The following is a 16,317-nucleotide window of genomic DNA, read 5'->3' as shown; positions in this document are numbered from 1 at the left end:
TTACAATACATAAATTAAAATAAAATATTCCTCTTCTTTTAAATATTCTTCTTGAATCTCTGCACGTGAGCATGGTATATTCATTGGAAGTCAACAACAATACATGTAAGAATAAACTATTAACATTAAATCATATTACATATAACATTATCATCGTCAACTTAATTTAAATCATTTATCATATCAAAATTTAAAATAAAAAAAACTCTATAATTTCACCAACTCCGTTTTATCATATATTTATAATGATTTGAATAAATTTTATAATAACTAATCAGTATAAAGAAATTTCATTAGAATAATTCAAGGATATCTCTTCTCGAGTAATATTCACTCATTTAAATATTCAAACTCACATCTCTAACTACAATAATAAAATCTTTATCAATTGTAAATTTCACCATAATACTTAAAATTATACTCATCATATAATGTTATGATCAACTGCACAAAATTACTAACTCCAAATAGTCAAAGATTTCACAATCAAACTATATACTAATTTTTAGGTTTAATACCTTTTTTGGTCCTCTAATTTGTCAACTAATCTCATTTTGGTCCTCTATTTTGCAACAGTCTCAATTTAGTCACAAATTTTGAAAATATGAACACATTACATCCCATCCGTTAAGTGTTAGCAAACGACGTTATGTTGTGTCCACGTGTTGGACACGTGTTGGAATGAGAATGTGGTGAGGTGTTATTTTTTATTTTATGTGGCAATTGGGATTTAGGAATTTAGGGATTTAGGGATTTAGGGGTATTAAAAAATCAGACCTCTGATAATTGGGAGGTCTAAAGAACAAATCAAGAAGAACAAATCAAAATTCAATTTTGTTAGTTTTGTTTAGATTCAATCATACAATGAAATTGTGTCCTTGAATTATTGCATTAGGGTTGTGGAAAGATTGCTAAAATCTGTGCTTGAGTGTGAAACTTTATTGAGTTCTTATTTATAGCTTTGTGGATTGTACAACAATGTCGAGTTTTACTGCCATAGCACTGAATAAGTTGATAGAGCCGGGAGATTCAAATCCGGTTGATAAATCTACTCCAACTTCCATTCCTATTCTGAACTCACAGAAGCTCGAGAGGAGTACTAAAGCACCTGCCAATAAAAGTAAGCCTCTTCGTCCTCCATTGAAGCCTACGCTTTATTCCACTCCTGAGGTGACACCCCTTCCGGAAACTCCTTCCTCGTTCCCTCCTTCACCATACATCATCAACCACAAACGTCGTGGCCCAAGTCTCCTCATCAAGAGTTCNTCTGATTCTGATGTGGATATTCATGATGATGAAAATCTTAACGACAATAACTTTGATGCTGTTTTTGCAAGTTCAGCTGGTGACCTCCATGTTACTTTTACAAACACTGAAGTTGTTAAAGAGGATATGGTGAATGGTGTCTATGACGGCAAACTGGATAGCAGCAATGGTGCTGACCCTGCAAATTGTACCATAGAAACTGAAAGTAGTAGCTTAACCGATTATTTACTCAAGGACAAGTCACTGACGTTGAATTTGGACAGAGCTAGAGAGGTTGAAGAGTTTTTTTATCCACCAGATTCAATGAGTTTTGCAAGCAATACAGATGGGGAAGAAAATGCAACAGACATTTCTATGAAATTCTCGAATTCTCGAATCCCTAATTCCCAATTATGAGAGGTCTGATTTTTTAATACCCCTAAATCCCTAAATCCCTAAATTCCTAAATCCCAATTGCCACGTAAAATAAAAAATAACACCTCACCACATTCTCATTCCAACACGTGTCCAACACGTGGACACAACATAACGCCGTTTGCTAACACTTAACGGATGGGATGTAATGTGTTCATATTTTCAAAATTTGTGACTAAATTGAGACGGTTTCAAAATAGAGGACCAAAATGAGATTAGTTGACAAATTAGAGGACCAAAAGAGGTATTAAGCCTAATTTTTACAATGGTTAGTAGGGATAAATAAGTTTTATCATGGTTAACAAAATAACCCAAGAACATATAATCTTAAACAATTAAGTTTCCAAGGTTATACCTCTAGTTACAATAATAAAATCTTATACTATTTACAATAACAATTCTCAATTTTTAATTTCCATTTTTAACGGTTTATAATGAACCTTCGAATTATATTCCACTTGTAATCCATAACAACAAAAAAAAAATAGCTCTTTTTACTCAAAATAACAAGATAAAATTTCTCTAAATATATTCTCAACTATCAATGTGAAGAGCCACATTTAAAAAATTATTTGTCAAAAATTTCAGTACGATCTAACAATTAATGAAATATATAAATTATTATTTTACCAAGATAGCTCAGAAAGAAAACCAAGTGATGTCCAACAACTTATGTTTGACACCTAATGCCCTGCACTTGGTGCTCTTTGAATTTATCTTCCAAATGAAACCTATTTATGCACTTGGTTAACGCCCAACTCCAAACCCTTAGAACTCTCTATGTGAGGTCCTTAGTGTCCAGCAATTCTGAGGTCCTGTCCAACATTGTTACATAATTTCAGAAACCTCTATGAGTATGAAATTAGTCCACCGGGTCTATCTAAGTTATTATACTACTTTCTTATATTAGAATAAGTCCAATTTAGTTTAAAATAATTTCATATAGTACCAATGCACTAGTTTAATACACCATATTCAAATCAACATATGTTTACCCTTTTACATTTCAATAAGATAAATCAATCAAACAAGTTCAATTTCCACTCCCCTTTAGCACGCCCTCGCCGTTACATCATCACAAAACTTGATTTAGGAATAGAAATTACTTTTCCAAGAAGATTCATTATCAACTATTAGCAACATAAATCAATACATCTTAATCACATAATACATATACTTAACTTAAATTCTTCAGAGGGACTCAATTCAACAATCCCTACTCAATGAGATCAACAATAAAACACATTTCGAAAGGTAAAAAAATAAACCAATCTCGACATCCATCACATAACAAAAAATCACTCCATATCGAGATTAACATCACATGCATTTTCATACTTTATCACCATTAACATAAAATAATAGTATTTTAAATTCTTGCTAGTTTTTTTTTTTTTTTTTTTTTATCTTAGAAGAATTGTTTCTCAAAACTGAGGTTTTACAATTTAAGAGAAGTGTTACTCACGACTACAAATCTAGAACAAAGTTATTCAAATATAACAAAAATTCAATTTATGGTAGATTAAGTTAAAAAGAAAGGGTCAATAAAGTAAATAAAAACATACTCTATTTGAAAAAAATCAGTCCAAATAGTTCCTTGACACCTCAACTACTCAATAGTGTAATTAATTTATGAAATAGATGAGGAGGGAGAAATTGAGAAAAAAGAGGAAAGGTGAACATCTTAATTATGTAAGATCATCCTACTAATTAAAGTATTACCAATTAAGTATCAAGCATAAGAAAACTTAGAAGTATGCAATATGTATTTACAATCTTCCGTGAGAAATTATAATTTAAAACTTTCATATACATAAATTTCAATAAACCATGAGGATCTATACAATACAAAATTTGTATACCTAAGTTACAACTACTCGTTACGCTTAGTAGTCTTATCGTTGTTTGTCTCTCCCACATATAATATTCTTTGCTCACATATAACATATGATAAATATAAATAATTTTTTTGTCCTCTTTCAAAATTCTTCTTGTATCTGCTCGTGCACATAATACAATCATCGTAGGTCACAACACAAGAACACATGCCATGATAAACTATTAACATTAAATCATAATACATATAATATTTTCATCATCAACTTAATAAAATAATTCACATCATATCCAAATAGATACAAAAACTCTTATAAACTCACCAACCTCATTTTATCATACTTTAGAAAAGATTTTATTAAATTTTGTAGTGGTTAGTCACAATCAATTAGTTTCATCTTGAGTAACATTCAATCATTTAAATCTTCAATGCCGTACCTCCAACTATAACAATCCAATCTTTATTTATGCTAAATTTTTATAGTTCCATAATAATTTTTAAATTATTCTCATTATTTTATTTACCATAAAAAGTATACTAATAAATATTTAAATCTGTTGGAAGTCTCACATTGACTAGAGGTAAGGCCAATTCATAGTATATAAATGGGTGCAAACCTCACCTTATAAGCCGATTTTGTGGGATTGAGTTAGATTTAAAGTTCATTTCTAACATGGTATCAAAGTCATAGTTAAATTCTATCCTAACGATATTTATCCTAACGATATATACCTTAGCTTGAGAGGTGTGTGTTGGAAGTTCCACATCGACTAGAGATGGAACCAATTCATAGTATATAAATGACTGCAAACCTTAATTTAAAGTCCACTTCTAATAAAACCAAACATTATACTTAAATAATCATCACTTATTGCATAGTTAAAGATAAATATAACACTTTACTGAATAAAGTAAATATGAATGTAAATAAATGAAAATGAAGTTAGAAACATAAAATAAATTTAAATAACAAATATAATTAAATAAAAATATGAAATTCAGAACACTTCACTAAATAAAATAAATATGAATATAAATAAATAAAAGTGAAATTAAGGACGCTTCATTAAATAAAATAAATATAAATAATAAATATATTAAATAAATATATGAGTTAAAAACATCTTATTGAATATAATAAATACAATTTAAAATAAGGTTAGAGATACGTAAAATGAATCTGAATAATAAATATAAATTTCATTGAATATAATAAATACAACTTGAAATAAGGTTAGAGATATTTTTGAATGAAATAGATCAGAATAATAAATATAAATGTAAATATAAATATAAATATAAACGTATGATTCTCTTTCTTAACAAGTTATAGAAAAAGTAAGTAATGCATGACGGAGAAACCGTGAAAAACAAAATGAGTGAGGGACTGAAAATGGAAGATAGAGTGGTGAAAATAAATATATATATATATATATATATATATATATATATATATATATATATATATATATATATATATATATATATATATGATGAAAGTGATGGAATTCAGAGGATGATTGAAATGATAAGTGTTAGAATGGAATGATACTGTGATATTAGAGTTTATTGATGGATATAAGTAGAAAAAAATTAGATGAAAAAATTGGATAAAAGAAAATAATAAAAAAAGTGAAGAAAATAGAGAAAATGAGAGTTCACTAGGGAAGAAAGGAAAAGGAAGTGACAGGTGGAAATTTGTTAGTGAAGAGGATATGTAAGGGGTGCGAGAAGAAATGTAGGTAGGAGGGGTGAGAAGATTAAGAATGAACCTGGTCAAAAAAGTCTACCAAATAATGTAAGTCATTGAAAATAGAAAAAATGTGGTGTGATTAGTGAAAAATGGGCTGGGCTTGTTAGCCCATTGACAAATAGAATGAAAAGCATGTAGGTGTAAGTGATATATAATTGCATGCACTACGATATTATGTACGTTATGAGTAGAAAGAAGCTTTTGACGGGAAACACGTTGGAAGCGCATAATTGTTAACTTTATTGTTTTTTCTTTCTCTTTTTCCTTCTTTCTTTTCCTGTCTTCTCTTTTTCATCTTCAACATTGTCGTATGAACACCTCAACCATTGCAAATGCATCAAAAACAACTCATAGAGAGAGTTTATAAGGATCGATTAATTAAAATACTAATAAATGTAAATTACTTTATTCTTATCCATCATGACACTATATATTTTTGTTTTTAGTTCAACCTTTAAAAGATTGTTATTGTTCCATCAATCTACATAAAACATAATTTAATGAAGATCTTTATCAAGTTTTGTGAAAATGCTTATCAAAAGCAGTACTTTGATTTTCTATGTAGGAATTTATAATTCTATTGGGAGAGAAAGTTTCTAAAATTTAACTAAAATGCAATGTGAATGCTTTCATATCTTTAAATAGATTCATGTTAAATATTTGTAAATTCTTATATTTCAATTATATTCACACCTCATAATTCCTTTATCATTTGTCATTACAAGTTCCGAGATGAATGCTTTCTAATCCTATTGTATAATTGAGTTTAAAATTGCAACAGAAAAACTATTGAAAAGAAAAACAAAAAAATACAATATTTTATCTAGAAATGGTAAAAAACCAAATTAATGTTTCATTAAAATGAAAGTTAAAATAATATTAATTGCATATTTAAATTTTTAAAAGAAATAACTACTTTATTATATAGCTACAATAATTGGTGAGTGAACATGATATTTAAAATCAGCTTTGTGATGGGCCATGCATGGACAATGCACAGTGATCATTACTGAATCTGAAGCTAAATTAATTATTCTCTCCATCAAGCTCAGTTAGAGCTTTAGATCGATTAGAGAGAAATAAATCAATAATTAACATAAGAGATTACCTTCTTTAATCACTGCTAATAAATTTAAAACCAAAGTTAAATTTGATTATAGAACATGTTTGGACAAAGTTTTCTTACAAAAATTTTTAGAAGAAAGTGAAATATGAAATAAATTTTGAATAGGATAAATTAGTTTATATATAAGTTAATAAGTTAAAAATATTTATATAAATTTATGTATATTCTTGTTTCTAATTTGTGTATATTAAATTCAAAATAATTTCTATTATTAATAAAAAATTATAATTAATTTATAAATTAGAGTTTAAATTAGGTTTAAACTTCTTTTTGGTCCCTAAGTTATGAGCGGATGTTCAGTTTAGTCTCCGCTTTTAAAAATGTAAACCTTGGATTCCTAAGTTATAAAAATGTATCAAATGAGTCCTTTTTTAACTTGAAATACTGTTTTTGATTGTTTCTTAACATGAACATAAGAAAGGACTCATTTGATATATTTCTTATAATTCAAGGACCAAAGATTTATATTTTAAAAAACGGGGACTAAATTGAATATCTGCTTATAACTTAGAGACCAAAAAGAGGTTTAAACCTTTAAATTACTAACATTTTAACATTAGTTACCCGTTTTAATTACTTACGTAACTCATAATATCTTGTCTGGTAGGTACGCAGTAGCGTATATGTATATATCTGCATGCATGTACTATATTAGTCTTCAAACACCTTCAATCATGTCAATGTTGCTCTTGCTTTATTTCACTCTTTCTTCTTTTTCTTTCTATCACTATCATACTTGTAAGTGCGTGACCATAAAAAATCTTTCGCTGAAGGCTTATTAATGCAAAATTTGCTTCTTTCTTTAGTTTTGCGCTACTCAACTTCCTGATTTTTTCCTGTACTAAGTAAAGGAAACAGAGAAGAAATTTTGAAGTTATCAGCAACATTTACATGGCTAACAAGGTTCATGTTCCTCTAACCTTCTACTCTGCCAATTTCTCTTCTTTTTCTCAGCCACAACACACCCACTTCACAGCCTTTAACTTTGTCAGAAGCAAAACATAAAAACATGTTTATTTAGTCTTCGTTTTTGCAACTTTCTTTGGGTTTGTTTTAATCTTCAGAAGAGAGTTTCGGAGTTTGGCTCGTAGTTTCTTCCTCAGTTTTCCAAAGATATGAGAAAACTTTGAAGTTATTGGATTGAACAAGTTTTGCTATATTTGTAAGTCTATGTTCAACATGCAGTTATTCATATCAGCCTTTTAGTTGCTTGTTCTTTGATCAAATTTTCCAATTACTCATTATTTCATTGTATGTAGCATTTTTAACACCAGTCAATTGTTCCACTTGGTTCAATTCAACCTCTCTCTCTCTCTGTGTCTATATATATATATATATATATATATATATATATATATATATATATATATATATATATATATATTTAGATACACACAGTTAAGTGTAGTTTTTTTCCAAATTCTTTTTACTCTAGTTGTGTATTTACACACACAAACGTGTAGTTTGGTGTTGTTTACTTCATTTTTGTTGTGTACTTTACTTAATGACTTGATGAATTTAAGTAAATATTTGAGTTGTTCATGGTTTCTTGTTAGGGCAGTAGCTTTGAATCTGTAAGTTATGAAATTTTTTTCTATAAAAAAAGAAAAGGGCAAAACTTTTTTCACTAGTTACATTTGCACTTGTTTAGAGTTTTTACTTTGAAGTTGGATTTTGCAGGCCTGAATATTCTATGGTACAAGTGAATTGTTTTTCCTCTGATAAAGCATAAATATTCTCAGTGCATGTGGCAGTAACTTAATCATGACTACAAAGGGACAGAGATTTGTTAGGTTCGTTTGCTGAAGCTTGGTTTTGTATTTCTGCAATTTTTACTTTTTTGACTATTTTTGGTACATTTTGGTGTTTTAACTTCAACACTCTTTGCAGACTTTTAGAATCATATATTCTGCCTCTGCCTCAGTCATTCATTTTCCTTTTGTACTAATCATTTTTTCCATCCAGAAAAACGTCACTTTTGATTTTTGATTTTTCTATAAAAAGAAAAGGAGCAGTGGCATTTAACCACTTTAAAAGATGCTTCTATAATGTATGACAAATTGACTCTATACAGTGAAATCAATAATTGGAAAATGATCTTGTCAATACTATTGCAAACACTATCCTTTGTTCTTAATTTCCTATTCCTACCTTGAACTGCTAGTAATGGAATTTGATCATTATACTTTGGTAATCAGCACTAAACCATTGTATTGGCTGCTTAGGAGATTTGATATTACGATTTTTTGTGGGAAAAATTTGATGCTAACATGTGCTTGATTCTTAACTGAGTTTTATATTCCTGTGTCAAGGTTTAAGGATTGGAAGTCATTTTCATCTTCAAGTATCGAGCACAATGATTCCACCAGTGACGGATTTCACAAAAAAAAAGTTCAATCATGCGAAAGCTCTGTCAGTGATGAATCAATCAGAAATTTGTCCTGTAGGAGGCACGTTCTTCATCCACAGGGGCCAACACTTCAAAAGTGGAACAAAATTTTTGTAATCACAAGTGTGTTGGCAATCTCTGTGGATCCACTTTTCTTTTACATCCCAGTGATTGATGCCAGTAAAAAATGCCTTGATTTGGATGGAACACTCAAGATCACTGCCAGTGTTCTCCGTACATTCTTTGATCTTCTCTACATTCTTCACATTATCTTTCAGTTTCGAACAGGGTTTATTGCTCCTTCCTCTCGTGTGTTTGGAAGGGGTGAGCTTGTTGATGACCCTTCAGCCATAGTGATGAAATACTTAAGTTCTTACTTCACCATTGACATTCTGTCAATTATTCCACTTCCTCAGGTTTTTCTTTTCTCTTCTACACTCATTCTTACTATATCATTACCTGTAATTGAAGTGCCAATTACCCCATAAGAATATTTCATAGAGAATCACTAGGCATATCTGTCTGAACCTGCAACATCAAGACTCTAAATATATATAAATTTAATTAAAATACAGTAACTGTGTAAACAACTTTTAACACTATCTCTTCCTGCGACAGATTGATGATAAATTTGTTAACTTTGATAATGATTACTTTAAAAGTCACTGTATAGATGATTATTGATTAGCTGGCAGACAATTAAACTCAATATATAACTAATTCCTTGGATGGTTTCAGTGCCTTGTGATATATTTACACACACACACACTCATTCCTTTGGGTATTTTCATATGACAAGCAACATGGTATCCAAAATCAAGGCAACTGCAACAATACTTTTAAGTTCAGTTTTATGTGAAGGACATAAGTTGATGTTGTTTTAACACTTTTAATGTGTTCTTAGATGGTCATTTTAGCTATGATCATATCCCCAACATGCTCAGCTCCATACGTGGGAAAGGATTTGTTGAAGTATACAGTAATAGCCCAGTACGTGCCAAGGCTTCTGCGGATCTACCCTTTATTCAAAGAAGTAACAAGCACTTCTGGCATATTGACTGAGACAGCATGGGCTGGAGCAGCTTACAATCTTTTTCTCTACATGCTAGCAAGTCATGTGAGTTGATTTTGTCACTTAGGTTCATAACACCTCACCTTGTTCCTAGTAATCATGCTATGTTTTATGAGCATCAACTACATGTGGCATATGTACCAGGTGGTTGGAGCTTTCTGGTATCTGTTTTCAGTAGAATCAAGGGTGAGGTGCTGGCGGAGGTGGCTGAAGAATAATACTACTTCCTATCATGAATCCTACCTTAGCTGTGGATCTGACAATTCTACTATTCAATCACTTCTCAATCACTCTTGCCCTATCACTGATCCTGAAAATATTACAGACCTGGAAGCTTTCAATTTTGGAATTTTCGTAGAAGCTCTAAAGTATCGAGTGGTAGAATCAAGTACTGATTTTCATCACAAGTTCTTCTACTGCTTTTGGTGGGGTTTGCGCAGTGTAAGGTTGGTCAATAATCTTCTCTACTGATACTCTTGATTGCATATGCAACATTCGCATTTTATAAACTTAGGAACTTAATTTAATCTACCTTTGTTCTTACTTTTGTTGCCAACTCTTCTATCTAATTGCCGATTCTTAGTGCATGTTTAATTGACCCTCGGATCATATCAAACATAACTCCAACGTAAATCCGTGCATCCACATGCAAACAAGCTGAAATTACTTTGAACAATTTCTATTTGTGACATGTGGATCCAAGGTTCCAAAGACCAAATCAATTACGTTCTTGGTGTTTGTAACATCTTATGAAAGCATAATATAAAACCTAAGGATTGAGGCTAAAAGCATGCCAAAGTCATTTTTGTTTTGTGACTTTTTGCAGTTCAGTCGGGCAAGGTCTCGAGACAAGTACTTATGTAGGGGAGATAATCTTTGCTATCTCCATTGCTGTCTTTGGATTGGTTCTATTTGCATCACTTATTGGAAACATGCAGGTACTGTGAAATGAGATAATAGACAAGAGAATACAGTGACCTTGTAACATTGGTGAACCTTAAATATGAAACCAATTTTTCATCAATTTTGAGTGTTATTGAAGAGTTAGTCCCACCTTTCTCATTCGTTGAATTCATTGGTTCTGTACTTGTGTTGATTACTGTTGCAGAAATATCTACAATCTACCACTGTCAGAGTTGAAGAGATGAGAATCAAAAGGAGGGATGCAGAACTGTGGATGTCCCACCGTATGCTACCTGATTTCCTGAAACAAAGAATCAGACGGTATGAACAATACAAATGGCAAGAAAATAGGGGTGTTGAGGAGGAGACATTGATTCGCAACCTCCCCAAAGATCTCAGAAGGGACATAAAGCGCCATCTTTGTTTAGATCTACTTAAAAAGGTGTGCATCATCCATAACTATCTCTCATTTACTCGGTTCTTTCCCTTAGACAAAGCACATGAACAGTTACTTAGATGTTTCTGGTGTTATTTTTCAATCAGAATCAGAATTCCTTAAACACTTTGTTCATATCTTCAATCAGAATTGGAGTTTCAATTCAATAACTTACACTACCTTTAATGAATGTTCTTATTATGCAAATTAAATTATGTACGAAGCTTCTGGTAAGAGATATACACAAAATTACTCAAGCAACTGAATCTGAGTTTTTTCTTTTCTTTTTCTTCCATCCTATGCATATTTAAATGTGTGAGTGTGATGAGCATTCTACCTTCTTATTGGTGTAGGTGCCAATGTTCGAGAGCATGGATAATCAGTTGTTGGATGCACTGTGTGATAAACTAAAGCCAGTCCTGTACACAGAGAGAAGTTACATAGTCCGTGAAGGGGATCCAGTTGATGAAATGCTGTTCATCATGCGTGGAAAACTTGCAACTGCCACAACAAATGGTGGAAGAACTGGTTTCTTCAATTCCTCTGAGCTCAAGGCTGGTGATTTCTGCGGAGAAGAGCTTCTGACATGGGCCTTGGACCCCAACTACTCCTCAAATCTACCCATTTCAACTAGAACTGTGGAAACTATATCAGAAGTTGAAGCCTTTGCTCTCATGCCTGAGGACTTGAAAAGTGTTGCTTCCCAATTTCGACGTCTTATAAACAACAAACAACTCCAACACACTTTCAGGCAAGGATTCACCTGACTTAAACCTTTTCCGCTCTGATCATTAATGCATCATTATATTTTAAGCAATGCCATCTTCTTTGTTAATTCTCCTTATACTTCTGAAAGCATTACACAAAAGAAAAAACATATGAATAGATGATATAAGTACTAATTATGTAAAAGTATCTGCTATAACACAACCACAACCTTAAAAAGTGTTAATTCTGATGACAATGATAATCTTAAAAGTCATGTCAAAGATGACTTTTGATTAACAGATAAGTTAAACAATCTGAAATCTGTGTTGACAAATCTTTAAAGGGAATTGTTATTATATTACTATAAAAGTCTGCATACATATAATTCAATTAGATGGCAGTATGACATTTTTGGGTTATTACACAGAACATGAGATTATTCTTACATTTGTTTGTTTTTGGTTCAGGTTCTATTCCTTGCAATGGAAGACATGGGGTGCATGTTTCATACAAGCAGCATGGCGTAGATATAGAAAAAAGAAGGCAGAGAGGTTGTTACGTGAAGCAGAAGAAAGGATACAAAATCTGGAAAATGAAGAAGGGTCTTCACCTAGCTTTGCTGCCACTGTATATGCATCAAAGTTTGCAACAAATGCATTGCGCCACCTCCGAAGTGGCAAACGCACCAGAGTGCCACAGCCACAGAAATTGCTACCCCTGATGCCTCAGAAGCCTTCGGAGCCAGATTTCGCTGCTCTGAAAAACTAGTTTTTTAAGAACATTTACAGCAAAACTTGTTGTAATTTCACTTCTCTGCATGTGCTAGCAATTGTAGGATCATAAGTTACTAGCAAGTTGTGTTTTTGGATTTTCCTATTTGACAACATTATTATGTGCATATAACAGTGTGTAAACATATTGAGTGTGTTTGGGTGTGTAACATCTCAAATTTAGTAATGTAAAACCAGTAAAATAAGAGCTTCGTGATAACTTATAAAAGAAACTTGGAATTTTTTACAGAAGAGATATCTACACTAGAAGAATTTCAAAAGCTATCTACGCGGCTATTTCTCCCTTACTCCCATGCTGAGACAAGTGAAGAGATGTTTCTCCATCACTCTCAAGCTCAAGTGAGATATGTTTTGTATCAAGGTCTATTAACATCAATTATGAAAAATTGAGTCTTATCCCTGAATCAAACCTATCAACTCACCTCTTAATGGTTATTGATACAAACGTTAATCATCTATCAATGGCAGTTACCACATTAATTATATTTTAATTCTGTTCAACCACATTAATTATATTTTAATTCTGTTCAATGGCTGTGGCAACCTTCGGGTTCTGCCGATCTTCCATGTACTCCAACCGCTTGGTTAGCTTGACTTACTACACAGTAAAAAATATAAATATATTAAACTATTTTAAAATATTAAATTAAATTAAATAATTATTAAATTTTAAATATAAAAAAAGTTAAAAAAATTTATTAAATTTATTTCCAATTGATTTTTTAATGAGATATCGTAATTAGATCGGTCAAATTTCGAAATCTATTGGAACTTTTTCAACATTTTAAAAAAGTTGAAGATATACATTTGCTTTTAGATTATGATATGTTAACAATTTTTTTTAACAACATTTTGAGAATAGATTATATATTACTATTTTATTGGTTTGTATATTTAAAATGAACTAATCATGAATTATCACATAGAGGTTGTAAAAAAATTATAAAAAAAAAAATTGTTAAAAAACCATTTTCCTTTTCTTTTGTTTTTCTTATTATACATAGAAAATTCAATTTTTCTTTCTCGTGCAATGAATAGCTTCCCACTTTTTCACAACTGAAGGTCTAACCACTAAAAAAAATTAAATAATAGGGTTCCACCCGCATCAAACTAAGAAAGAAAAATGTTTTTTTAATAATTTTTTAAATAATTTTTTAAGTGATAACTCGTGATTCATCAATTTTAAATATAAAATTCAAGACATAATCTATTATTAAAAAATTGTTAAAAAAAATTAACGTATCATTATCATATGAGAAAAAAAAACAAAACCTACTCATTTTAGCCGCAGTCCAACCTACTCCATTGTCTAATATATTTTTTCTAAAATATATATTCAAAAATATCAATATAACCTTTCAAATAACAGTATATACAAAAGTATAATATTTTTACTAATATAAATAACAAATCACAATTTCATCTATCTTTTCACTTTTTTACATACTTTCTCACCAGCATATATATATATATATATATATATATATATATATATATATATTTTCTTTACTTTACAGTAAAAGTTGTCAATGGATCTTGACAAACTGTAAGATACTTTTTTTTTTTTTATAATATTATCATCATTTTCCAATCAAAGGCCATCATCCAAATAATTGAATTTAGATCGTCAAACCACTTATTGGGGTAAATAGTTTTTCATCATCACTTACCATAATATGAAATTAATTTAAGTGTTCACGAGATTCAAGAGGCTTTAATAGTTGTGAATTTAAAAGCTTTATAGGGTAAAATAATTTGTCCATAGTATAAGATTACAAAACTTTTCTAGATATGTTTTTTTATTAATTAAATGTTACCAAAAGCCACAAAATTAACAGTAAAAAACTCAATAAATAAGAAATTACATTTACAAAATTCTAATTATATATGGTTAATAAAATTACATAATATATGTAGAGTTGAATCTAATACAAAGTTTAATTATTTCATGATCAGTATGATATTATTAAGATCTAGAAAAAATTCTCTTTTAACAACTCTTTTTTAACAACTTTTTGATAATGCATACATGGTAGTCTATGATTGGTCCGTTTCAAATACTTTTTTAAACATAAATTCAAACAGACCTATAAAATAATGACATGTGTACTGTTGTCAAAAAATTATTAAAAAAAAATTGTCAAAATATCATTGTCTATAATTGCATTGCATTGCACAAAAAATTTAGGATGTATACTAATATAGTATGCAGCATGCGAACCACGCAACCATTTTTATATATATATATCTTTTATATATATATATATATATATATATATATATATATATATATATATATATATATATATATATATATATGTATATATATGGGTTGGTTAACTTACGTACGCCTGTTTTTCAGTTGGTACATTTTAGTAATGTATACCGGGTTTCAGTAGACAAAAATATCTTTATATATCATGAATTCTAAGTTTTAAGGTTAAGGATATTTTAATAATTTTCATTCTCAAAATTAAAAAAATAAAAAAGAAACCCCAAAACCCTTACCCACCTCTCTCATCTCTCTCAACCCTTTCTCTCTCATCTCTCTCACTCTAACCAACTTTTTCTCTGTCATCTTTACTCTAGCTCCAATTGAAAAAAAATTAGAAACATTTGCCTTATTTTAATAATTTTCATTCTCAAAACTAAAAAAAACTCAAACCCTTACTCACCTCCATCTCTCCATTTCTCCTCCATCTCTCTCACTCAAACATTTTCTTTTTCGTCTCTGCACTAGCCCCAAATAAAAAAACACTCATTATTAAATGATTTCTTTTTGTAAAGAGTCGTGTCATTGACATATTCATCTTCTGAAAAAAGTTCATTCAAAATCTCTTTAATTTCATTATCTTCACTATATATATATATTACAACCGACGGTCACAACTTGCACGAAGACTTATGAGCATCCTTTCTTTACATTCTGAGACTATTATGTAACATTGCTCTGTGGCCATTTAATTTTTTTTGGTAGAAATTCATTAACTTGTTTTCCTTTAATAAAGAAAAAACAAATCAAAATACAATAAAATTCTCAACTATAAAATCAAACAATAAAAATTCTAAATCTTGAAATTTTATATAAAATTATATAAAGAAAAAATTAGGTGCTTTAATTTTTTTATTTATGTGAGTATTTTTTTTCTCTAACCATTTTATTTAATAACGAGTGTTTTTTTAATTGGGGCTGATGCAGAGATGACAAGAGATGATAGAGAAAATGTTTGAGTAGGAGAGACGAAGGAAAAAGGGTTAAGAGGAATGAAGGAGGTGAGTAAGGGTTTGAAGCTTCTTTTTTTAGTCTTGAGAATGAACATTATCAAAATAAAGCAAGTGTTTCTGATTTTTTTGAATTGGGACTAGAGTATGGATGACAGAGAGAAAATATTGGAGTGAAAGAGATGAAAGAGAAAGGGTTAAGTTGAATGAGAGAGGTGGGTAAGGGTTTGAGGGGTTCTTTTTTTTATTTTTTTTAATTTTGAGAATGAAAATTTTTAAAATACCCTTAACCTTAAAACTTAGAATCCATGATATATAAGGGTATTTTTGTCTACTGAAACCCGGTACACATTGCTAAAATGTACTAACTGAAAAACAGGCATACGCAAGTTAGCAAACC

At 30.1% G+C, this 16,317-nt stretch overlaps 2 protein-coding genes across 3 annotated transcripts; both read left to right on the top strand.

Moving 5' to 3' along the window:
- Positions 1-814: 814 nt before the first annotated feature.
- On the top strand, positions 815-1,662 carry LOC106773126. Its single transcript, XM_014659817.2, has one exon. The coding sequence runs from the start codon at positions 979-981 to the stop codon at positions 1,660-1,662; it is 684 nt and encodes a 227-aa protein (XP_014515303.1). The 5' UTR covers positions 815-978.
- A 5,468-nt stretch (positions 1,663-7,130) lies between these two features.
- Positions 7,131-12,894, top strand: LOC106774177 (cyclic nucleotide-gated ion channel 1). Of its 2 annotated transcripts, XM_014661064.2 has the most exons (10): positions 7,131-7,299; positions 7,461-7,558; positions 8,077-8,189; positions 8,709-9,201; positions 9,690-9,902; positions 10,002-10,303; positions 10,684-10,795; positions 10,966-11,202; positions 11,550-11,947; positions 12,372-12,894. In XM_014661064.2, the coding sequence occupies exons 3-10, from the start codon at positions 8,161-8,163 to the stop codon at positions 12,670-12,672; spliced, it is 2,085 nt and encodes a 694-aa protein (XP_014516550.1). In that variant the 5' UTR covers positions 7,131-7,299; positions 7,461-7,558; positions 8,077-8,160; the 3' UTR covers positions 12,673-12,894. The 2 variants fall into 2 exon arrangements, with proteins under 2 accessions (XP_014516550.1, XP_014516549.1); XM_014661063.2 differs by lacking the exon at positions 7,461-7,558.
- The last annotated feature ends 3,423 nt before the right edge of the window (positions 12,895-16,317 follow it).

The sequence above is a fragment of the Vigna radiata genome, chromosome 9 (genome assembly GCF_000741045.1).
Source record: "Vigna radiata var. radiata cultivar VC1973A chromosome 9, Vradiata_ver6, whole genome shotgun sequence".
NCBI classification, from domain to species: Eukaryota; Viridiplantae; Streptophyta; class Magnoliopsida; order Fabales; family Fabaceae; genus Vigna; species Vigna radiata.
The sequence above is the reverse complement of the archived record's forward strand: the minus strand, read 5'-3'. Positions and strand labels throughout refer to the sequence as shown.